This window comes from Cavia porcellus, unplaced genomic scaffold (genome assembly GCF_034190915.1).
Source record: "Cavia porcellus strain 051 isolate PalLab524CR breed Dunkin Hartley unplaced genomic scaffold, mCavPor4.1 scaffold_1, whole genome shotgun sequence".
NCBI lineage: Eukaryota > Metazoa > Chordata > Mammalia > Rodentia > Caviidae > Cavia > Cavia porcellus.
Genome location: NW_026947484.1, coordinates 27941090 through 27966397, shown reverse-complemented (window position 1 = coordinate 27966397; position 25308 = coordinate 27941090). Strand labels below are relative to the sequence as shown.

The 25308-nt window shown below is 36.2% G+C and overlaps 1 protein-coding gene across 5 annotated transcripts in view; it reads left to right on the top strand.

The window, feature by feature from the left end:
• The first annotated feature begins 3663 nt into the window (after positions 1 to 3663).
• Positions 3664 to 25308, top strand: part of Heatr5a (HEAT repeat containing 5A) — a 120322-nt gene continuing 98677 nt past the window's right edge. For 2 of the 5 annotated variants that reach the window (XR_010051421.1, XM_063260483.1), the window contains exons 1-5: positions 3664 to 3805; positions 18328 to 18525; positions 20569 to 20780; positions 22759 to 22867; positions 24978 to 25127. Coding sequence is in view for 4 of the 5 variants with exons in the window: in XM_063260483.1 (XP_063116553.1) it covers positions 18400 to 18525; positions 20569 to 20780; positions 22759 to 22867; positions 24978 to 25127 (597 nt within the window). In the remaining variant the exon portion in view is untranslated. Of the gene's footprint in view, positions 3806 to 7885; positions 7969 to 18327; positions 18526 to 20568; positions 20781 to 22758; positions 22868 to 24977; positions 25128 to 25308 lie in introns of all 5 variants that reach the window. The other 3 variants (XM_063260499.1, XM_063260512.1, XM_063260539.1) reach the window with 3 other exon arrangements.

Genomic DNA, 25308 nt, shown 5'->3' with positions numbered 1-25308 from the left:
GAATTTTTTTACAAATTATTTGACTTGATGTTATCTTTTCAATGTATTTCATTTTTAAGTGGATGATCATCTATCATCAGTTTCACTTTCAAGTAAATCTTGAATTGGTAAATAAGATTTCTTTGGGATGCCCTATATGCTGTTTGTGAATAATGAAGCATCCTAAATGAAAGCCTTATTTTCTAAAGTTACTGGGCTACAAGCCAACGCGTGGCTCGCCTGAAGAACTTACAACAGAAATCAAGGGTTTGTGTGACTTTTAACATAGCCCTTCTTCTCATTCTGCCTCTGGTTTGACCTATCCCACTCCTTGGGTTTTGGCTCATGTCTAGAATAGAGCTGCTAATGTCATTATATTTTGCTGTTCCTTCACCTTGATGGATTAACTCTATGATTAATTTGGCGCAGAATGGTGTTTCTTGTGGTTCCCATCAGGGATTGTGTGGCAGGGAAAAATTGACAAGCAGACCAAGAACTCTTCTAATTCCTTTTAGCTCCATTTCTATTGATTCCCCACAGACAACTCCTTCCTTTTTAGAGTCTGCTCTAGATCTCATTATCCAAAGATTCCTCTCCCTGGCCACTGCAGGTGTGTGACTGCTTGATCCTCCCCTCTCTGCTGGAATATTCCTATCCTACTGCTTACCTTTTCAGGGTCACATCCTCCACGTCTTGTAAGGTGAAAACTGTATTAAAGCAGTAAGTCAGTTATGATCTACAGGGTCTTCTCTCCCAGCTGAAAATTTGGAGCCATCTTTGAATCCTTTGAAAAACTAGTGGTTGTACTTGATGATGTATCATATCGCTTCCAGCTCTAAAATTTCACTGTTGTTATTCTGTACCACAGACTTGGGCAAAAAGGAATTGCTTTTTCTACTCTGGACCCATACAAATTATTTTCTACAGTTTCAATATCTAATAAGTATAGTGAATATCCTACTTATCCATGCTTACCCATTTTTCAAAGGTCATATTATTTGTTTTGAGATGGGGCCTCACTCTGTTTCCCAGACTGACCTCAAACTAGGCTCATGAAAGCTGCTTGCACTAGCCTCTTGAGGAACTGGGACTATGGTGTGTACATGGCATCAAACTCCATTTTAAATGTCATCTCTTTCTTAAATCCCTCATGTCTCCCAACTGGATTTCATAATAATTGCTCTCTTTCAGGATTCAGGATTTCAGGATTCTCTTTAAGGATACTTTTGTACCTTTCTCAGAGCATTTCACAATAGGCTATACAAATTTCATATGTATAAATATAACATATTGGTTATGTATGCTACATTCTTTATTGTAGCCTATACACACATGCACACTGTGTATGTAAATACACATATAAACACATGTATACTCTATGCATATATAGGTATCCATATATATGTGTGCATATATGTATGCATGTTTGTGTACATGCAGTATGTATGTAAAATACTGTAAAGATTAGTATATAACGTTTGAATTATAACTGGTTTATATCATATGCATATTTATACAGTGCTTAAATAATAATACATGTATATATTTAGAAGTAAAGAGAGTGCCAAGGGGCATGACTGGCAAGGGATGTTGGTGACTGAGCAAGATGGGGAGAGATCTTAGACCGGGTGTGTGCACAGGATGTGGGAGGAGGGGTAAGGAAAGGGAATGGGGTTGAGTTCAAGGTGACTAATTTAGAGATTTCAGAACTTTAATGGGGTAAGACCAACATCTTCCAGAGGAAAACAAGTGATTGTTTACAGGTACAGTTTACTCAAATAAGTAAAAAAAAAAAAAATTTTTTTTTTGAGGCAGGGTCTCACAGTGTAGTTCAGGTTGACCTTGAACTCACTATGGAGCCCAGCAATCCTCTTGCTTTGGCTTCTCAAGTGCTGGCATTATAGGCATGTGCCACCATCCCTGGCTTAGAGAACATTTGAAGGATATTAGAAACCAGGTTATTCCATAGGAGAGAGGAGTTATAAATGTGGAGGGAGATAAGGATTTTCAATACTGATTATTAAAAACAACTGTAAATATGTACATCGAGTATATATATATACAGATCTGCTGTATGAGTATGAATCTATAAACATTCCCTAGCTGCATGCATGGCAGCAGTTTGGGCTGTAATATCCCAATAGCAATGAATAAACCTAGTACTTTACATTCTCAACTAAAAATCAGATCTCCAGGCTGGGAAAGTTGAGTCCGGAGTATCTTATTCTGCCAAAAAACAAAGGAGTGCTTGAAGAATGATGGGTATATGTCTAAAGGACCCAGAGTAGTAAAACATTACCATAGAATCTGAATGATGGGTATATGATATATAGTACTTTTTTCAAATGTTCTGTATTTTTAAAATGTTTTACAATAAAATGTTAGGAAAGAATTTTAACACACATAGAAGCCAGAATAAATGGGTTTCCTGTTAAACAAATGTAAGACAACTTGAACATCAAAATAATGATAGAAACATAGCCTATTTAATGAAATGGGAAACTCTGAACACATGCTGATGGAAGTATATTAATTCTAAGTTGATGAGAAACAAGATTATTCACAAATATCTTGAAACAAGGTAGCATCAAAGAATCTCCCTTTCCCCAAATACAGATTCATTTAAAATGTTTAAAAAGTAACTTTATAGTGGAAAAGTCTGGCAGACACCACTTTATTAAGATAAACATCAATATGGAATTAAATTGTGCCACCCTGATAGGATGTGATGAAAAGAATACCCCATCACTTCTGTGAGTGTCCTATCAAAGATACTTATTCTAAACCTAATAGATGTAAATATCAAGAAAGATCCAATGTGCAGGCCATTCTATAACAGTAATTGGCCAGAGCCAGCTGTACTAACATACATCTAATTCTAGCACTCTGGGAGGCTTAAAAATACTGCCAAGTTTGAGCAGGATTCTGTGAATTGTCAAGGGTATAAAATTCAAAGACTGATCAAGTGTTCCAGATTGACCTCAACTAAAGATAGACGGCAAATAATTAAAATGCTTGATTCAGAATTATTTTACCAGGCAGAACATTATAAAGCTAATTGACAAAACAAAATGTATCACATAAACAATTTCATTCTGATAATTATATTGTGATTATGTAGATAGTTCTTAGGGACTGTCGTGTAGCATGGTATCAACAACTTAAATCTCAAAGAGTTAGGGAAAAAAATGTTATTTGTACAGTATTTGCAAAATTTGTTTGACCTTGAGATTGTTTCAAAATAAAAACAAAAATTACATGCAAAACCCTGATTAAAGTGGGGAAACGGCCATGACTTCGGCCCCAGAAGCTTAGTCCTTGCCTGGCCATCCATTTCAACATTTACACCCACAGCCCAGAGCCTGTCTGAATTTTTCCAGGCTCCAGCTGTGTCTTTGCCTTCAGATGCCCCATTGTTGCACCCACAGATTCTGGCTGGCTATACAAATAGCCAAAAATAGTTGTGGCCGGAATCTCCGGACCGCAAGGCTTCTGTCCTAGACGCAACTCAGGATTCAGGCGCCTCCATCGGCCTTTCGGTGGTGGAGCAGTCAGGCCTGCCACAGTAGGCGCTCGATGGCTCCACGACCGGCTGGCGGGGCCTCGGGCCAGCGGCGCTGCGCAGGGCGCGCTCCCAATCGCCAGCCGCCTCCGCTTGCCACAGGAGCTTCCCGGCCCCGCCCCCGAGCCCCGCCCCCGAGCCCCGCCCCGTGGGCCCCGCCCGCCTCACAATCTCGCAGTGCCGCGGCGGGCTAGACCTGGTGCTGCCTGCTTCGCGGAGAAGCCGGTAACGTGGCGGGCACTGAGTCGAGGGGGGTCCCCGAAGGTAAGCTGTCGGGGATCCCGGGGCAGGGGGCGGCTCCGGGGAGCCGGTGTCAGGCTGCCTGTAGCGAGGGACGGCGCACCGGGGCCTCACGGTGTGAGGAGCAGCTCGAGGGTCCCCGGGGTGGTCGCGGCTGCAGGGTGGCGCTGAGGACACCGCGAGCCCTGATGCGGGAAAGGGGGAGGGAGCTGAGTGTCGTGGCCCACGGGGTCAGAGTCCTCCTCGGAGGTGCTAAGGAGCGCACGGGGCGGGCCGCTGCTGTGCGGACGTACTCGCCGCAGGCTCCTAGGGTCTGGCTTCCCCCGGGCACAACAGGTAGGCGTGGACCGCGGGGAGCTGGATGGCGGCCCAGCGTGCGGGGAGGGTCGGGAGGTCCCTGCAGCCGCCCCCACCGGCCCGCGGCGCAGTCAGCCTGCCCGGGCCTCCGGCCACTGAGCTGAGAGGCCCCGCGTCCGCGCTGCTGTCCGGAGACGAGACGGCGTCCAGAAGCAGCGGGGCGGGGCGGGGCGGGGCGTGGGGGTGCAAATACCGCCCTCCGTGAGGAGTACTGTTTCCAGTCTTCCAAGGAAGGGAAGGCTTGCTGCTGTGGTATTTGCTTAGTATAAGAAAACATTTAAGTGTGCTCTGCTGCCAGCCAGCACAAAGTCATTTCAAGTGATCCTGAATCTTTAAAAAGTCCATAAAGCGCTTTATGGTACTTATTAATCACAGTAATGCCCACCGGTGGCAAGTAAAGATAATTTGAACTGTCAAGTCATGTGAAAGGTGGCCTGAGCGCCTTCCTTAGAGGTCATAATTGTACGTTTTTATGTGCATTCATTTACTCGACAAATATTTAGCCCTTTTTCTGTGCACACTTGGCGCCCTTGAAAAACTTACAACCTTAAGGAGACGTTAAAAGTTTAAGGAGGAAAAAAAGGGACGCACAAGAACTGTCAATAACTTTGAAAGAAAATACTTTCCGGGAGATTAAAGTTAGGGAAAGCAGAAGTGTCATCAAAACAGCATTAGAAGACTTGGGTGAGGAAAATTGTTTCGGTTTTCAAATCTTTTAAGAAGTATGTCTTTCACCAAAATGTGCAATAGATACTGTGAAATAGGAAGAAAATGTCCAAATGGGGAGAGGAAGTAGGGAGGGGGAGGGGGAAAGATTGTGAGAAAAGGAAAAAATGGAAAACAAAGCTTTTGTAAATAGGAGAAAGGGATTAAAGGGAGGTTAGGGAAATGGGAAAAAGAATCAAGTTATATTATGTGTAGGAATACCTAAAATGTACTAATAAACTTAATCAGATATTTTTAAAAGATGTATGTCTTTGAGAAATTGATTTTATTTAGACTGGAAATTGTACATTTTATAACTGTGGGGTTTTTTTCTTTAATGAAGTGAATAAGAATAAAGACAGTTTTAGAATACTAGAGGTTGAATTTGTGGTGCTTTGGAATGCACCTATTTACATAGATAGTATAGAATAGGAAAAAGACCCCTGGACCCAGGAAAACCGGCATTCTAGCATAAGCTTTTAAACTACTTTTGTGGCTCTTAGATTAAGTCACTTCTTTTTCTTTGCTCATTAAATATTTTACTTTAGTGACTTTTGGTTGATACATTGTGTCACCATAAGTTTAAAAATTTAAGAGACTCAGCAGGGAGTCAGGAGCCTTACTTTGTAAATATCTGAGCCTGTGCAAGAGGAGGACCAGATTTTGTGAGAGCTACATCTGCCTAGGGGGCTGGGACTGGCCTGCATGCATGTAAGGGAGGAAGAGAGGCTTGTTCTCCCCCTCTTTCGCTTGAAGTTGCACCTGGGCCAGGCCATCCTGCCTTGCAACCAGCTGATTATGGACTGAAGTCTTCACAAAGTGCAAAGAAACTTTCCTTTATTTTGGGTGTGGGGTATTTTGTCCCATCAACGAGAGAAAAGTAACCAGGACAGTGGCCAAAAAGTATGTAACTCCAGAATACCTTTTAAATTTTAAACTATATTAAATTAATATATTTTCTACAAGAAAACTTCTTTGTCTTTCTCCTGTGTACTTACCTTTCTGCCTTCCATCCAAATTTGTGTCAAAAAAGGAATTGAGGTAATCTATAATAATTTTATGAGCTATATTTCATTGTGAATAAAATAAGATTAAAGTCTAGATTTTTTTTTTTAAATTACAAAATTCCTTTATTCTAAATTCTGGTTAAGCAGCTTAAGAGTATATGCATTTTTTAAATAAAAAGTTTTATCGAGTCTTATGTTTATTATCTCATAGTGTAAGAGTTTTAGTAATCCTCAAATATAGTTCCCTTTAAAAAGAAGTGCTTGTGCTTTTTAAAGAGATGTGGACAAACTTACAGGCTTCACTTAAGAAATTTAATTTAGCCAAGTGTGGTGGCGTAGTCCTATAGTCCTAGCACTCAGGAGATGGAGGCGAAGATGGAGATGGAGGCTGAGGCAGGAGGATCATTGCAAGCTGAAGACCATCCTAGGCTGCAAAGTGAGCCCACGGCCAGCCTAAAGTGCATAGCAAAATCCTCTCGCAAAAAGACAAAAAATTTAATTTACAGGGACCCAAAGAGTTAGTAATAACTCCTTTTCATTGAATCTATTGTCTAGTTATCCTGTTAAATTCTTCTGATTAGAACAGAATATATATAGCCAGAGAGAGAAAGGGTGAGAGGACCTAGATACTCAGCTACAAAATTCTTAATTCCAGAAGTCCAAAAGCCTCTGACACTTTTTTCTTCATTAATTTGGCAGCAAAACATGGCTCGAATTGATGCAACTGCTATTTATAGTCATTGTCGTGTCTTATGTGAGTGTGCTTATTTTTTGTGGCAGAAATGTCACTCAGTTTGACAGTGCTTCTCAAACCAAAAGTGGATTGACATAATAAATAGTATGTTTATTCTATTACATGTGTGGGCCATGGTGGTGATGGCTTAAAGGCAGAGTAATATGGAGCTATATTTCAGAGGGCTATAGTTAGAGAATCAAGAGGCCAGCTAGACATCTGGCTTTCCTAAATGCCCAGAATGAAGTCTCCCTTCCCAGGAAAAGGTAGGAAAGTCGATAGGTGGAAAGGAGAGTGAAAAAATATCCAAAGACTAAACTAACATCTTTAATACTTAATGATTTTCAGTTTAGGTAGAAAGGTCTTGTGGAAGCTTGTATCTCTAGAAGACCTAACACTTAACAGAGTCTTGAAATACTGAAAAGCGATGAAAAAACTATAAAGTTATAAGGATTAGTAGTTGCAGCAGTAACTGTCAGTAATAACAATGATTAAAAATTGTGTGAACTTTAAGCTAGGAATGGGTGTCAATCTTCCACTTAAATATTATTTTAAACTTGGACAAACCTTTCGTTTTTATTATTACTATTTTTTTATGTCTGTGTATGTGTTGGGGATCAAACTCAGGGCTTTATGAGTGCTAGGTAAACTGTCTACCACTGAGCTGCATTTCCAGTTCAGGGATAAATTTCTTAATTCATTGTCTTTGTAAAATGACTACTTTCATTAAATCCAGCTTCTGCTGTTTTTTGCATCCGTAATAGTAGAAAACTGTTGCTATTGCAGTACTTTGGAAAAACAAAAAGGAAAGCAAACCACTTCTGGCTCTTTGTTACCTCAGCTTCTTAAAATTCTTTGTCCTATAACCCCCATCCCTGTCCTGTTCTTCATTAGATAGCTGCACTGTAAGCCCCGCCCCCCTGGTTCTTGAAGTATTTGTTCCTAGTGCCTCCTTTTTTTTTTTTTTCTTTGAGACAGGGTCTTACTATGCAGTTCATGCTGGCTTTGAGCTCACTTTGTAGCTCAGGTTGGTCTCAAGCTTGTGACAATCCTCCTGCCTCAGCCTCCCATTGCTCGGATTACAGGTATGCGCCACCATGTCCGGCTTGCCTCATATTTTTTAATGGAGAAAAACAACATTCTTCCCATTCCTATGAAGTTTGAGGGAATTATTCTTGGAGATCTTGTTATAATGAATGCAGTGAATCAATCTCTTTTTCTTTCTCTCTGTCTCTCTGTCTTTGTCTCTGTCTCTGTCTCTCTTTCACTCTATTTTTATTTCATTATTATTTTTTTTTTAAGGCAGGGTCTCATAATGTAGCCCAGACTGGTCTCAGACTCACAGTGATCCCTCTGCATCAGCCTCCTGAGTGCTAGGATTACAGGTGTGTACTACCATGTCAGTAATAACAGTGATTAAAAATTGTGTGAACTGGGCATATTGCAAGTTAGGCTTCTGTGGTATGACTAAGGAAACAGATTCGTTTGATGACGTGGAAATCCATATTCAGAATTTGATTTCAGAAATCAAATTTTAAAATCTGTTGGTACAACAGACCTTTTTCAGAAGGGATGTAAAACTTAAAAATATGAATAATGTGAACTCAAATTTTGAATATATTAAATTAAAGCTGTCTATATTCTAGTAGGTAAGAGAATATTTTGTTTTTATGTAGGACTCTTAGTGTTATATAATTTGATATGAAATATTAATCACATGACTCCTTTGAAGTAGAAGTGTGACATTAATTTGTTATATATCCTTCTACTTTCAATAAAAACTTTTTATAGTGTAAACCAACACGAATCTTTAAATTTTTTTACACATAATAGTCTGTTGATTGTATTCTGTAGAATACCAGTTATATGAGACATTCCCAGCAGGGATAAGAAGAAAAAGGTAGTAGTAGAAGAGAGGTCTGTAGTTAGGCTGTATTGAGAAACATCACATACTGTATCAGAACATGTGTATGGAGAAGCTCTGGTAAAGAAAACTACCAACCTCAGCATTTTCTACAAGTATTTCATCTTGGATTCTCCCCACCCCATCCTCCTGCTATGAAAACATTTGTTTTCCTTCTTTGGCACTGTTGTTTTGCAAAGCACTTTTTGGTAAACACTATTTTGTCTGTAAGTTTGTCTCTTGGCATGTAAAACCTCTGTACTTGTAGTTTTTATAATTATAATTTAATGAAAATTTAATATTCTTTGAGTACATCAAATTGTAACCATTTCCCTTATGTTAGGATTTTTAAGTTTTCCAGTTTCCACTTCCACAGTGGAAACTGTTAGTGAGGACTAACACCTTTACGTTTTTGAATTTTCCATTTTTTTTCTCATAGACTTCTCAAAAACTGAACTCTTGTGAAATGGTTTTAATAGTTTTATGACTTCTGATATATTTTATTGTTTTATAAAAGTTGAAACATTTGTACTACCAATATTAATATAAAACTATTAGCTTTTCTAAAATCTCAGTATAGGCTCAAAATTTCTATATTTATCATATTTAATATGTATGTAACTTTGAACAGTTCAGCTAATTCAAACTATTTATTTATTTATTTATTTATTTATAACAGGATCTAGGTATGTAGTTCAGGCTGGCCTTGACTCAGTATGTAGCCTCAAACTCACAGCGTTCTTCTTGCCTCAGAGGTCTCCTAAGTGCTGGAATTACAGGCGTGTGCCACCATACCCAGCACACTATTTCTTATTGAGTTTAAATCACTACCATTTTAAAGTATTAACTAATGATGACCAGTTTATAATCAGGGTTGTTATAGAGAATATAAGAAAAACTAAGATACAAAATGTTACTAAATTTGAGTTTCATTGTCAGAGATTTTCCTGTTTTCTGATGCATTTGATTTTTTTAAGGTGGATTTTAAAATAGTGAATTTATTGTGGAAACACAGAGGCAAGATATTTCAGATTTAACAATCACCAAATTATATAACTTAAAGAACTCCAGAGGACTTACTTTAGTATATGTTTAACCCTATAGTCAGGATAGTAGTATACTAATTAAGGAGTTAGCAAACTAACTTTAGGATCCTGCCTACAGATAAGTAAAATAGAATATCAAAAATACCTCATTTTCTCTTGGATTGTGTGAATCAGGCACAGCCTTCCCTAGGTGACTTGTCAAGCAAGATCTAATGATCTGGATGACCTATAATTTTGCAAAGTCTAAGTCTCAAATGGAAACCTGAGGTCAGAGTAGAATGATCTAGCTTCTTTCTAGATTAAATAATTACTGTATTTTTTTGGAAAAGTTTGGAGTTTAAAATTTATGCATATTTCCTGAAGTGTGCATCTCGAAGAGTTGGTTTCTTTTTTCTTTATTCTTTTTTTTTCTGGTGTCATGACTCGAACTCAGGATTTTGCGCTTGCTAGGCAGACACTTTACTGCTGAACCCATACCCCTGGCCCCTTCTTTATTTTAAACCAGAGAAACCAGAGAAAGGTTGGGCGCTGAGTTGATCTATCATTGTCTTTTAGAGAAGAGAGAGTCAGAGAAAAATAATTGAAATTTAAGTATGAAACATATTCAAAACCTCAAGCACTTCATACATTCTTTTTTTTTTTTTTTTTTTTTTTTTTGTCTTTTTCCTTTTTACCTGTACCGGGGATCGAACTCACGACTGTCTGCTTGCAAGGCAGGCACTTATGCCGCTGAGCTAAATCCCCAGCCCCACTTAATACATTCTTGATTCAGTTTCAGTTAGTGCTTAGGGATTTTTTTGAATTTTGTGAACTACTGTTTTGAACTCTAGAAGAAAAAAACTTAAGCAATATTTATTGTTTATAGAATAAACCTGTCTTCTTACTTTGAGTCTGTGTTCTTTTTGGTTAGTTGTGATTTTCTTGCCTTCTTCCAGATGATTTTAGGAAACAAAAATAACCAAAAAGATTAGGAATACTTTGTTTTCCCAATAAGTTTCAAAATATTTTCTTCTCTACCACAGTGATTTTTTTAGAGACGAGTGCCCAGACTGCAACCCAAAACCCACTTATTTATTGCTGTGTGCCAGCACTGCAATTAAACCTGAATCCTGACATTTTAGTTTAAAATGCGCGCACACATACACACACCCTTGACATCTTTTGTCCTAAAAACATCACACACATGCCATAGGTTTGTCACCAGTGATCTGTAAAAGCTGGGTGGAGAAGATTGTGTTAGTGTGTTCTGCCAGGACTCGTCAGCAGGGTGTATCTTTGAGATTGTTGAAGGTATTTACGTGAACATGCCTACATAAATTTGATATTACCTTATTTTTAGATGGAAAAATAATTCTTTTCAATAATAGTTGCTAACTGCTCTTGGATTTTTGAGTTACTTTAGAAAACCGTGGTCTCTCTTGACTCTCAGCTGTTTTTTAACAATAGTTAGCAGTATCTGTACATGTAACTAATCTGGCTAATAAAGTCATGGGCAGTACTATGCCAAGCGCAGTCATTAGCCTCTTATACACTGCCTGACCTTTGAAGGCTTTAGTGTGGGGCGAATCATGAATTGCCAGTATTCAGCCATTCTTTTTCCTATATGAATGGCAGTTTCACACATCAGCTTGTAGGTTGCTTAGTGGTTCTCTTTTGTTTTGAGATAGGATTTGCTTTGTTGCCAGGCTTGCATTAAACTCTTGGTCTCAAATAATCCTACATCAGCCAGCCAAATAACTGAGACTACAGGTGCATACTACTGCATCCAACTTAACTTAGTGGTTTTTAAACTTTTCCATTAAACTGGTGTTCTTACCATCAGGAAGTAGTAATTTTGTTAGAGGAAGTCTAGGAAGACATTGTTGCTAGGCATGATGGCACATGTCTGTAATCCCAACTACTGGGGAGGCTAAGGCCAGAGTATCACCACAAGTTCAAGGCCAGCCTGATTTACATACTGAGGCCTTGTCTCAAAAAAAAAAAAAAGACTTTGTCATGCTCAGAACATCCTTGAAGTTATATATTTTACCTTTAAATACTTTATTAGTTTTGCTTTTTGTTGCATATATGTATATTAATATAAAATAGTGTTTTAAATTAACATCAGAAGAAAATCTTTAAAATATGTTCTAAATATAGTAATATGCCTCTCATTTGTTCTGTTGGCGCACTGCTGTGTACTACTGTTTTAGAAACATGATCAACACAGTGTCTTGGTACCTTAGGTCTAGTTCATAGTGCTGTGTTCAATGGAAAAGACCTCAGGGGTGAAAGCTACAATTAACTACCATACTAGTATCTCTGGTGTGCAAAGTAAAAGCAGTGCTCTACTAAAGATGTAGATTCTGCCCTAGACAAACATTTAACCTAAGAAGTATTTAAGGGCCTCTATCCCTTACTGATTATTGATTTTAAGATAGGCCATATAAGGTTTGGTTATAAAGTAAAAGAATTAATACACATTCTTATATACTTTTATTTTTTCAACTTTTATTTTTATTACAGGTTTTTTGGGACATGTTTGTGGTACATGATTTCATCCTTGCCAAGGATATAGCTCAGCAGCACAGTACTTTCCTAGCAAGCACAGGACTTCGATTCCTGGTACCCCCCTCCCCCCCAAAAAAAGATCATATCCTTGTGTGGAGTTGGTCCATGTACATAACACATCTCAGTGCTTTTTCATTTCCTTCCTCTCCTCTACCTTTACCCTCTGTTTATCTTTTAGTCCCTTTCCCATTCCTATTATTTCACTCTATATATTGAGTTTCTCAATACAGAGGAACCATGCAGTATTTAAGTTTGTGTGTCTGATTGATTTTACTTAACATTATTCTCTCAAGATGCATCTATTTCCCTACAAATGATTCAAATTTATCCTTCTTTATGGCAGAATAATACTCCATTATGTATATAAACTACATTTTCTTTATTCTTTCATTTATTGATTTATTATGAATTGCACTGCTCTTGACATCACTATAGTACAATACTTTTAACTCTTTCAGGAAGATACACAGAAGAACAATACCTGGGTCAAATGAAATTTCTTGTTACAGTGTTTTAAGGAGTCTCCGTATGGATTTCTGTAATGGTTGCACTCATGTATATTCCCACCAGCAGTGTACAGTGTTCAAAAATTTAGTTGTATATATTCCCCACATCCTCACTAGCTTTTGTCACATGATTTCTTGACAATAGCTAATTCTTTGAGGAATAAGATGAAATCTTAGTATTGTTTTAATTTGCATTTCTTTCATAGCCAGGAATATTGAGCATTTTTGCATGTATTTACTAACTGTAATTTTTCTGAGAAGTATCTATTCATTTTACTTGCTCTCATTTTTTGATTGGGTCTTTTACTTGGGGGTTTAACTTTTTTATATGTTCTAGTTATTAGTCCTCTGTCTGAGGAATAGCTTCCAGTTTTCCCAACTTTTTTATTAAAGAGGCTATCTTTCCTCCAGCTTATGTTTTTGGCCCCTTTGTCAAAGATTAGATCTTGTGCACATGTTAAAAACAATAGGATGACCACCCTCTTGGTAAGCACCCCTGGCACTGCTAGGAAGAGAACCAGCAGCTACCCAAGACCCGGCCATGTTGGGACTTAGGCGGCTGCACAAGAAAGCAATTTGCCTGCCTTCTTCACTAAGTGCCCCTGGCGCTGCCTGGGAAGAGAACCAGTCAGCTGTTCCCGTGAACCTACAGGCTCCGGGCTGAGAATCAAATACCCACCCACTCCCATTCCCACCCCGTCAGCAACTGATGACAGAGTTCTGAGCATCTCTTGGGAGGATGACCATATGCAATATAGCAAATAAGGGAGATTTCCTTCAATGTTCTGTTTGAAGGCAAAGGTTATTTTCACTGTTATGTTTTGTAGTGATTGTTTTGCTGTATTCAGTATTCTTCAGTTGGTTTTACAATGTTCTGTTATTGGTTTGATTTCATTTTACTTAATTGACTGGACAACTATTGTGAAGATAACAGGATATACTATAGTACCTATTACTACTATCCCAGTATGCTGCTGTGAAGTTCTGTACCAGTGTGACTACATTGTCTCAGTTGGCTTTGTACTGTCTTGTTCTGTTGTATTTTTACTACATTCAAAATAAAATTAAAAATATAGGAAGAATAATCATAACAGTTACATATTAATGTTTCACTTTGGAGCAGCTTTCCTAATTCCAGAAGTTTAGTATTGTACTGGCAGCATTTTAATTACTACTGTACTTCATACTATGTTGCATTCATGGGGAGTCCTAATATACATTAGGCTTGTTAAATATCCTGTAGGTGAAAATTCTTAACTTTGTTTTAATCCAAGGCCTCCAAATTGATTAAAATGAGAAACTAGATCTATGTTTAAGAAGTAGTGCAATAATCTGAAACCTGATAATACACTCAAGTTATCTACAATTCTAAGTTTTTAAGAAATAGTCACCCTACAGAGTCTTTAAGAGAGCTGATTGGATGAAAGAGTGGTAGCATAGCATGTAATGCTTAAAGCACATATAACATATAGTCAGATTTCTTAAGTATAGGATTAATTTCTCTGTGATCTTAGCACCTTAGTTTTCTGCTTAAAATGACTGGTATTGGAGCAGTGGTTTTATGAAATCTTTTAAGTGGCAGTTTGAAAAATTATATTAAATATATTGCTATGAATATTGACTTTCAGTAAACTAATCAGTTTATAATCTCAAGAGTTATAAGAATGGAAAATGAGAGAAAAATTAGAAAAACAACTTTCTTCAAGTGTTTATGGGATTTTAGTTATATTAACCACTTAACACTTAACCTGAGCATCACTGCAGCGTGTTTCTTTACCGACTGACTATCCTGAGTGTTGCTCAGGCAGATGCCATTTCTTTTGTTGTTCTTGTTGTTGATACCAGGGATTGAACTCAAAACCTCAGGCTTGTCAGGCAGGCCCTTATGCCACTGAGCTAAATCCCCAGCCCTAAAACAGGTGTCATTTCAACAAGTCAATTGTTTTTTGCATGAGATACATTCGTGTCTGTTTTTTATTGATTTTTTTTTGCCTTTTTTTATTTAGAACATTGTATTTGCCTTTGATGTTTGTTTCTAGTGAAATTTAATAAGTTCTGATTATTTTATTACTAATGTTTATTTTATTTGCGAATAATAGCCTATAATTTTGTGCTACAGTCTACAAAAACTTTTATATAAGTACATTAGATATAAGTTTTAGACTTCTTCAGAACTGTTGCTACAGTCTACAAAAACTTTTATATAAGTACATTAGATATTAGTTTTAGACTTCTTCAGAATTGTTTGTTTTGTTTTTTGAGACAAGGTCTCAGTTCAGGCTAGCCTTGAACTCACTGTGTAATTCAGGCTGACCTTGAACTTATGGGCAGTCCTCCTGCCTCAGCCTTCCTAGTGCTGGAATTATTCAGTGATATTCTTTTACAACACAAAATGGACACATTTGGAACACAGACTGAAAAGGAAGGAATTTCCAAAAGATCTGCAAAAGAAAAAAACAGGAGAAATGTTAACATTATCAGAGAGAAGTCTATATTATGAAATGGAAAGACAAAGATGTCTATGGTCAGCTGTTTATAATACAGAAATAATGGAACTTGACAAGAAATGCAACTAAAAATTTTCTAATTTTGGTTAGTGATAATAATTCTATGAGTGATATTTACAGAGTTGACTGACATAGCCCAGGCTGACCTTGAACTCACAGCAAACCTCATGCCTTAGCATCTTGTGTGCTGGGATTACAGGTGTGTGCCACCATGCCTGGTACTACAAAATGTTTATGTATCTTCAGGACCAGATAGTATGTAACTTATTTGTTACTTACTCAAAACAAGAGGGTTCCAGAAGTCATTTACAGTTTAGGTTAGGTCTGATAAACCATATAATTGAAAAATGCAGGACAGCTAAATGCCAACCAGGATATCTATCACCAGGGTCTTCATGATTACATTTAATAGACAGACATTTTATTGAAATTGTACCATCTACAGGGAAAAAAAAGGAAAGGCCAACACAATAGTGTAAAGTGTGTTGTTCAAAGAAAGACATTAATGCAAAAACATTTCAGAAATGGAGAGTAATTGTAGCATTGTATTGTGTGGTGAGGAATTGAGTAAATTTGATAAAAATGTTTATATTTCCTATTATGTTACCTTACAAAAATTAATGAAAAATGCAATTTTTGGTCATCCTGTATTTAAATGATTGGATTTGTAAGTGGTAAAATTTGCAGCAGGCTGCATTTGTACCTATCTCTCTAAAGTGGAACTTCAGATAAGAGCAAGAGTATATCTGTTATTTGCGAAATGCATTTGCTCGTCACATTGATAGCGCATTTGTGCTTTAGACTTGGAGGATTCGAAGTGAGATTTCCACTATGAAAGGCTGCTTCCTTTAGGAGTAATTTGTGTGAGGAATGTATTGAGAGCATTAGAGGTAACTTTTAACTTTTTGCCCTGCTTATATGTGAAGCTATTTACTGAATTATTCAGTGTCACACTGTTAGCTATTTTGCTTCTTCATAGATCATTTTACACCCCAATATTGCTGCTGCCTAAGGGGGGAAAATGTTTCTTCAGCAGTCCTAATAACCTCTGGAAAGGGTAGTTTGATTAAATATAGTGTTTATTTGCCCTGGTAGTTATAAGACATTTTCTCTGCAATACTGGGGTTATTTTTTTTCAGAGTCATAATATTGTATACAAACTTGCCTCCCATCTTTTGCATGCTTCGTAAATTTTTTCCAGAAGTTATTACTCTAGCATTTATTAACGTTATCCTTAATTGCAAATATTTTGGCCAGTTCATTTTGATAATTTAAGAAAGGAGGGCTTCTTTTTTAGGGTATTTTTAAGACAGAGTCCAGATGTAGTTTAGTCTTGGCCTGAACTCATTATGTAGCCCAGGCTAGGGAGATCCTTCCCCCTCAGCTTTGAGCGCTAGTACTACAGGTGTGTGCCACTGCAACCAGAAAAGCTTTTCAAACAGGAAGCCAGAATTCATGTTGGCTCTGTAAAAATGAGTTTTGCACCACCATTGTTTTATTCTCTGTTCATAAAGCTGACATTTCCAAATTAAATCTACTTTGCATTTGTTTGTTTGTTTTGTATTGCTAAAGGAATTGTCAGCGCCAGGTCATATGCATTGATGGACAGAACTGACTAGAAGGGAATCACCCAAATCAGATGTCCAAAATCACACATTTGAAAAGGCAGCAAGAGCAGTGGAAGTGGTTCCTTGGCCTCTGGGATTAGTGTCCTGTAGTTTAGAATATTAGCTCTAGGTAGAAGACACAAGTGAGACAAAAGACAGGAATTGAAAATTTTAAGTAAAAAATTGAAGCTGGGTACAGTGGTATATGACTATAATCTGAACACTTGGGAGTCCCAAGACCTTATCTCAAAAACATAGGTACATAGCTTAGTCAGTGACCCTGGGTTCAGCCTCTAGTACTATACGCACACGCACACATCCATGGAATAATGTTTTTCTACATGTATTTGTGATCTTTTAAAAAATGCAAGAATTAATTGAAGACCAGTAAAGTGGTTGGTCACATACTCACTAATTACATTCACCTGTTAAGATTTTGCAATATTTTATGGTTGATTGATTATTTAAAAGTCCTTTGTGGCAACATATTTAGCATGTACTCCTAAAAATTGAAAGAAAAAAGTCCCATAATCACAATGCCATCTTATAGATGTATGTGTATTTATATAGACACATGTTTATGTTATGTATGTTCTGGGAAGATTTAGAGTGTAAACAGGAGATACTGCTGAGTAAAACAAAAAACTGGCTGTTTATTATTTGCTACAGCAAAATTAAGGCCACATTGGATGTGGGTCATAACAGATATGGTCTGTATTGTTAAAATTCATGAACAACTCCTCCAAGTCCTGTATTGTTAAGGTTTGTGAACAACTCCTCCGAGTGACATCAAAAAGTTTGCTTTTTTGACAAGGCTAACAGAGATAAGAACATTCTCTGCCAGCTAAGATGGAACTGTTTCCTACAATTCTTAGCCATAAGTAGTATCATTACTTCTATAGTAGCATCATTATTAGGCTGGAAAATAGGTACTAATGGTTGTCAGTTCCTCTGTTTCTGAATCGCCAGGTAAGTGATAAGCCACAGAGAAATGCTTTACTAGTAGAATTGTAGGAGGTCTGGATATTTGTTCATTGTATAATGTATACCTGTAGCCCATTTTAGTAAAAAGGTATTTAGGAAAAGAAAGAAAACTAAAAAACTAACCCTGAGTAATCTAACCTTAAATTCAGAATTTCCTGTTATCTCAACATTCTGGGAGGCTGAGGTAGAAACACTGCAAGTTTGAAGCTGGCTAGACAATTTAACAAGACCTATCTCAAAAAATAACAAGCTGAGTATGTAGCTCAGTGGTAGCATATCCTTGTTGTGTTTTGAATCTCATACCACTAAAAAAACACTAAGTATAAAAAAAAACCACTAAATACTATGTGTCACTGTTGGTAATTTAACAAGGTTTTCCCAGATTTACCCTAGAGAACTACAAAAGATGTGTACATTTAATTATTTTAATTTTACATTTTACTTCATTCTTTTGAGACAGAGTCTTGCTGTGTAGTTTAAGCTGACCTTGAACTCATCTCCAGCCTTAGTCTCCTGAGTGCTGGGATTCCAGGAATTTGCTGCCAGGCCCGGCACTTTAACATTTTGGTTAAGATTTCCAGTATTTTCATTGCCTTCCTTCTTATACTTCTTTTAAAATACATTGTTTTCCTCTTTTGCAGATTTTTGTTCTTAGATATATTGACCATTCAATGAGAAGAATCGTGACCACCTAGGAGAATTTGCTACAAGGAATGGAATTAGCTCATAGCTTATTGCTGAATGAAGATGCATACAGCCAACTAAGTGAAGTTCAGAAGGCTGAGTTTATTTTTGAGTGGTTGAGATACTTGGAAAAGCTCTTGATAGCAACTAGCAGGGTGGGTGAAATTATAGGTTTTGTTTTGTTTTTGCATGCTTTTTAAGTGCCAGATAATGTTCATTTCCTTTGTTTTTCTAGTTTTGTCCAGAATAGTCTAAGTTAGTTATAAAAAGCTAGACTTTCTAAAGACTTACAATAAAATATGGTTAATTTTGCCCTTTCCCAAATTGACATTTTCATTATTATGAGAAGTTTGCTGTGTTCAGAAACTAGCCAATATTTTTAATACTACTTTATATGTAACATTTAACTCCAGCCTCATTGTGTTTGATTTTCATTATCTTCTGCATCTTGTGTTCCTTTATGTACATGAATCCCTAGTATAGTATAATGCTAAATAATCTACTAGGAGTTTCTCCTGAAAGCCGAGTTTGGTGGCCAAAGACACTTGGGAGCCTGAGCTAGGAAAATCACAAGTTCAAGGCTCGCCTGGGCAACTTAACAAGATCTTGTCTCATAATTAAAATTTTTAAAAAGGGTTAGTGACTTAGCTCAATGATAGAGCACTTACCTAGCCTGCATGAGACCTTACTCTCTTTAATCTCCTGTACTGAAAAAAGAGAGATATGAAGAGTATAAGAAAATATGAACTGAAAAGCCTTTGGGTAAGCATATTCCCTTTTTAAAAGCTTATGGAGTTGGGGCTAGGGATTTAGCTCAGCAGCATAAGCACCTGCCTTGCAAGCAGGCAGTCGTGAGTTCGATCCCCGGTACCAATAAAAAGGAAAAAAAAAAAAAAAAGCTTATGGAGTTGAAGAAAGAAAGAAAACTTGTTATTCATACTGTTTACCTACTAAAGGTTTTCCTGATTGGATATGACACTTGTATAATATAGCACACACCCATAACTAAGGACATTCTGTTACAAAATTACAGTATCATTTGTAATGCACAAGTGATTTTAAAAATATTACTTTTAACTAGATGGTGCATGACTCTAATTCTAGCACTCTGGGAGACTGAGGCAGGCGGATCACAAGTTCAAGCCCAGCTTGGGCAACTTAGTGATTTAGTGAGACCATGTCTCAAAAAAAAGAGTTTAGCTGGGCATGGTGGTACACTCCTGTAATCTCAGCACTCAAGAGGCTGAGGCAGGAGGATTGTTACAATTTCGAGACCAGCCTGGGCGACAAAGTAAGCCCAAGGCCAGCCTGAACCACATAGCGAGACTCTGTCTCAAAAAGAGGGGGAAAAAAACCCTGAGATGCTGTTCAGTGTGAAGGCCCCAAGTTTATTCCCATACTGAAAAAAATCAAAACAAAATGTACTGAGACCTGAGGTCAATACCCAGCACCACTAAACAAAACAAAACCCTACTATATAGGAAGGAATTTAGAATTTAACAAAAGACAAATTTTGACAATTAAATGAAAAAAACCCAGCATTACAGAACACATTTTTGTTGTGAGACAGGGAGCTGACTGGTTCCCATGGTGTAGGACATTTTTCAAGTTTGCTGATTTTCAAGAGAAGAAAAAAGCAACTTCTGGATTTTAAAAATAAATTTCACAATTTTGTGACAAAAATTTTGTACACTAATTTCCTTGTAGAATTCAGGACCCAGTAAACATCAGAATACCATTATCTTAGTAATGATACTGTGTACTCTTTCAAAGTTAGACAAGTAAAATATTAACATTACATATATAATATATAGTAACATTGCAAAAAAACCTGCAGTAATTTAGAAAAAGATATTTTTAAAAAATAAACCATTATAAGATCAGCTTTTGTTACAGATTACATTTTATCATACTGTTTTATTTATATAGATGTATTTGGGGGAGATAGCTGTAGTTAAAAATGCAAATTTGCTCTATCTTTCAAAACTGGTATAATGTGATTCAGCATTTATTTTTGGAGGTAATCAGAAAGAACTATCTGTTGATATACTGTCCCAACCACCAATTTAAAAGTTTTATTCAAAACAGTTAATACAGTATTTTCCTACAGTCTTTTAGTTAGCTCTATCTGAAAGAAGAATTTCAGAATTACATACAATTGGGTTGATTTTGAATTATCTTTATTCCTTTCTTTCTAGAATGATTTAAAGGAGAAACAGAAGATCCTTGTTGAACAGCTCCTGTCTTTGTTGAACAGTTCTCCGGGGCCTCCTACTCGCAAACTCCTTGCAAAGAATCTAGCTATACTTTATAGTATTGGAGACACATTTTCTGCTTATGAAACAATTGATAAATGTAATGATATTATTCGTAGCAAAGATGATTCTCCAAGTTATCTTCCCACCAAACTGTAAGTTGAACATTAAAACTGGTCAGAAGCCTGTGGTGGCACATGTCTGTAATCCCAGGACTCAGGAGACTGAGGCAAGAGGATTGCCAAGAGTTTGAGACAAAAAAAAAAAAGCAGAAAACAGAATATTGTTTGTGTGATTCTTATAAAGTATACCACCTACCTGACAGTTATTTTCAGACTGGTTGCACATTCAGTTTAATTCATTTTTTAATCTTTTTTTTTTTAAGTGTACTATTTTTCCATTGACTGAAAAAGTCTTTCAAGATATTTTAGGCATGTTTGATGTATAAATTTTGGGATTCAAAACATTTTAAGGTGTCAGCAGTTAAATTTTGTAATTTTTGGTTGGTTGGTTGGTTGGGTTTTTTAGGGGTGTAGTCTTGTTATGTAGTCCAGGGGATTCTTTTGCCTTAGCTTCTCCATGCTGAAATTACAGGTGTGCATCACTACACACAAAATTATAATAATCTAAATTAATTAGATTTTGGATATTTGTAGAATTTTAGTTTCTAGTAGTGGAAATTGAAAATAAATAGAAAAATACCCTTCTCAGATGCTTAAGAACATTTTATTTTCTTTCTCTGTAAGTTTCAGTCCATTTTATCACCTGTTACGGTGCCACAATAGTAAATTCATGTATGTATTAATCTAATGTTTAGCTTACAGCATAATATATTCTTTCATAAAAAATTTTTTAAAGAGAGTAAAAACCAAAAAAAACAGAATAAAGTCAATCAAAATAAATCAGTATAAGTGGTACAGGACTTCAAAACCTTACAAAATCAATAGTAGTTAGCATAATGCCTTGTTTGCAAAATAGCTGCAGTTACCTTCAGACATAGTAAAAATCGGACAGAACAGAATAGAATAGAAACAATAAAAACAAAACAATGAATGCAGTAAAGGACTTCAAAACAGGCCAATAAAAAATCCAAAATGGCTACCATAATACTTGCTATCTCTTAAATAGCTGCTCACGCCATCAGATTTAATGTAAACAAAACAAAAGAGAAGAAAACCCGACCCATGAAAACAATGAAAATGATATGGGTTCCAGGTGAGATCACTTCCTAGTGAGGCCTTGATCTCTCTATGCAGTCCACAAATGGCATTGACTCATGAAGAGAGACTTGGATCTGGCTGTAGAATATATTCTTTCATAAAGTTTTCAGATTTCAAACTTGATGGTAACACTATTTCTTGTTTTGCTTATATGTAAAGCCTGTCTTTGAGTGTAAAGTTCTATTAAAATATTTTGCAGACTTTTGTAACATTTAATAGTCTTTAAGCTAAGATTAACATTAATTGAATATTTATCCATTTAAAATTCTTACCAAAAAGTATAATTTTGTATTCACTTAATGCCATGCCTTGTGATTTAATGGAGTAAATTCTGGGAAATTTTATCTTTTCAAAGTAAAATTAGTCACTATTATCAATATGTAACACTATAATAACCTGATAGTCACATGCAGAAGAGTGAAGCTGAGCTCTTCCATCACATCACATATATAAAATTAATTCAAAATGGGTTATAGGTCTAAATGTTACAGCTAAGGGGGATATAGTTCAGAGGCAGAAGTGCCTGACTGACAAGCATGAGGTCATGAGTTTGATCCTCAATACAAAAAAAAAATGTGGCTGGTAAATGTTACAGCTAAAACTTTTAGAGGAAAATGTATATTAAATAGCCATAACCTTGGATTAGACATCTTGTTAGATATAAATGATACTTTATGACAATGTAAAACATGGTGTTTCAAAAAATACTCCCTTGGGGGTTGGGCGTGGGGAGGGGAGGTCAAAAAGCAGATAAAAGAATACTCCCTTCAAAGTAAAAAAACAACACAATAGGGAAAATTTTTTTAATAGTTTCATATATATGTGTGTGTGTGTATATTCATATATTCTAAGATTTCTCTTAGTCCCTTTTTTTCCCAGCCATAACTAATTTCTAATTTAAATGTCATTTCAGTGCTGCTGTGGTATGCTTGGGTTCCTTGTACAAGAAATTGGGTAGAATACTGGGTAACACCTTTAATGATACAGTGGGAAATATTCTTAAAGCTATGAAGAGTGCAGAGGTAAGTAACTATAAGTTCAATTAAAAATTAAAATACATGATAGCATTTTATAGACATGCTTTCTGCATGCATAGGTGTCTATATAAATACATCTAAATTTGTTTTATCTTTATAGATCCATAAATTGAATATTTCCAAATGCCATATAGTATATACTCCACATATTGCATTCTTATTAGAAAAGTAATAGTACAGTAGAATCTTGTGTGTTCATATAAATCCAGGTGTGCAGAAGATATGATATTCCACGAAACAGATCTATCTGTGCTTCTTCTTTCACTCCACCTTTTCCATTTAATACTACTTACTTGTATCAGAGTAGTTATTACTGGAGATTTCATATTTGGCAATTAATACAATCCTGACTATATTCATTGTTACACTAGCATTAAAAGGAAGTAAAGAATATTTTCAGTGAAAAACAGCATGGAAGTGTTAGGTGACTTTTAATTGCCAGGGGAATATATGCTCAGCCTGGTCCACATTGGTAAGTTTCATCATTTACTTCTCTGTAACACTCTGTGTTTTGAGACTGTCTTGTCATTTAACTACTGAGCTAGAGTAATCTCTTGACATTTTTGAAGTTAATACAAATGCATACATTTGTATTACAAAAAATTTAAATCTGTAACTCCTGATATGTAAAGGTAACTCAGCACCTTTCAGTGTGAAAAAAAAATCACATCTGTTACTCTTCTTGCCTTGTTAGGAGCAATCTAGAAAGTTTATAGAAATCTTTAGTTGTACATTTTTTGACATGTAACAAAGCAGCATGAAAAATTATAAACTGCATTAAATTTCAAAAAATACAGTAGCTAATTTAGGATATCAAGTCATAACTACTGGTAAGGGAGTCTGCTCAGTAGACACTGCTCAGGAGTATTCTGAAGGATCAAAGATGATACAGGAGAAGAGTTTTTTTAATAAGTATAAATTTGGTTTTATTAAAAATGAATGTGTATAAAGACTTATTTGCTCGAGTGTAGTCATTTAAAACATTGTTCCCTCTTTTATCTCCATTAGGTAAGCAACACTGCTTTTTAGGCACCATGGTTAATAAGAGAATTACTCTGTTTGTATCAAAAAATTTAAAGTTACTGTAAAGTATTTTATCACTTACTATGTTTTAGTTGGTCAGGTGCCATATCATTTCAGCAATATCAAAAGGAATTCCTACTTTTGTCTACACCTATCAGTGATACACAACATTTGAAACAGTGATAAAAGGACTAAAGAACTTTTCTACTAGAACTCATTTTATTGTGTCTGTCTATAACTGTTAGGCTCCTTTGAACAAAGATAAATTATATTACTCTGAAAGTGATGTTTGGTGCTAATCTTTTGTCTTCCAGTTTCACTGATCTTACATTTGGGAATATAAAAATCATTTTGGGAATTAGCAAAACATCAATAATACAAGCACAAGCAGCTTAATTTTTTGGTTGTTTAGTGTATGTCAGATGCTGTGATGAATGTCTAACCCTCTGCTTGCTTATTTCTTCCACTGGTTCTGTGAGGTTCATGTTAGTCTTATTTTATAGATGAGGAAATAGTAAGAAAAACTCAAGTCACACAGCTACTGAGACATAAGATTCAAACTTTTTAAATTCTGAATTAAACATGCCACCTGATGGTAGAATATTAATGGCTTACTAATTCCATTGAATATTTGCTTTGCGTCTGTTACTCCAAGCGCTTTACATTTATTAACCCATTTGTTCATTATACAACAGCCTGTAAGTTGGATAGTATTACCTCCATTTTACAGGTAAACAGATTTGCCTAACATTATGTAGCTAGAAGGCAGCTAACTTTGCATTCTTACTATAGCAGCCATTTATTGAATGTAAGCTGTGTGGTAGGCAGTTTTCATATAATTTCATTTGATCTTCATGTTAACCCCATGAATTGTATGATTTGGAAATGTTATCCATGCAAATCACATTTCTCAAATAACAGAATTACTAGTTTTTGACCTCAGAATAGCTTAGTTAATATGGGTAAAAATGTAAGTATTTTTATAATATGTAAGGTAAATACCAGTGCTTCATGCATTCTTCACAGTGGATTTTTTTTTCTATTCTTTAAATTTTTCTTTTCTTTTTGGTAGTCTCAGGGGCGATATGAGATTATGCTGAGTCTTCAGAATATTTTGAGTGGGCTAGGAGCTGCTGCCACAACTTGCCACAGGGATATTTATAAAGCTGCTCGATCTTGCTTAACAGATAGATCCATGGCTGTGCGTTGTGCTGCTGCAAAGGTAAAAATCTCCAGTGATAATTAATAAAGAAAATTAAATTGGATAATCTCTGCAAAAGTATTAACAGCTTCCTACTTTGGTAATCAGGTAGAACTGTCTCATTTTAACACACGGACAAAACTAAGGCCCAGATGGTTTTAAGGATTTCCCAAGATCCGAGCAGTTAATAACAGATTGTCAG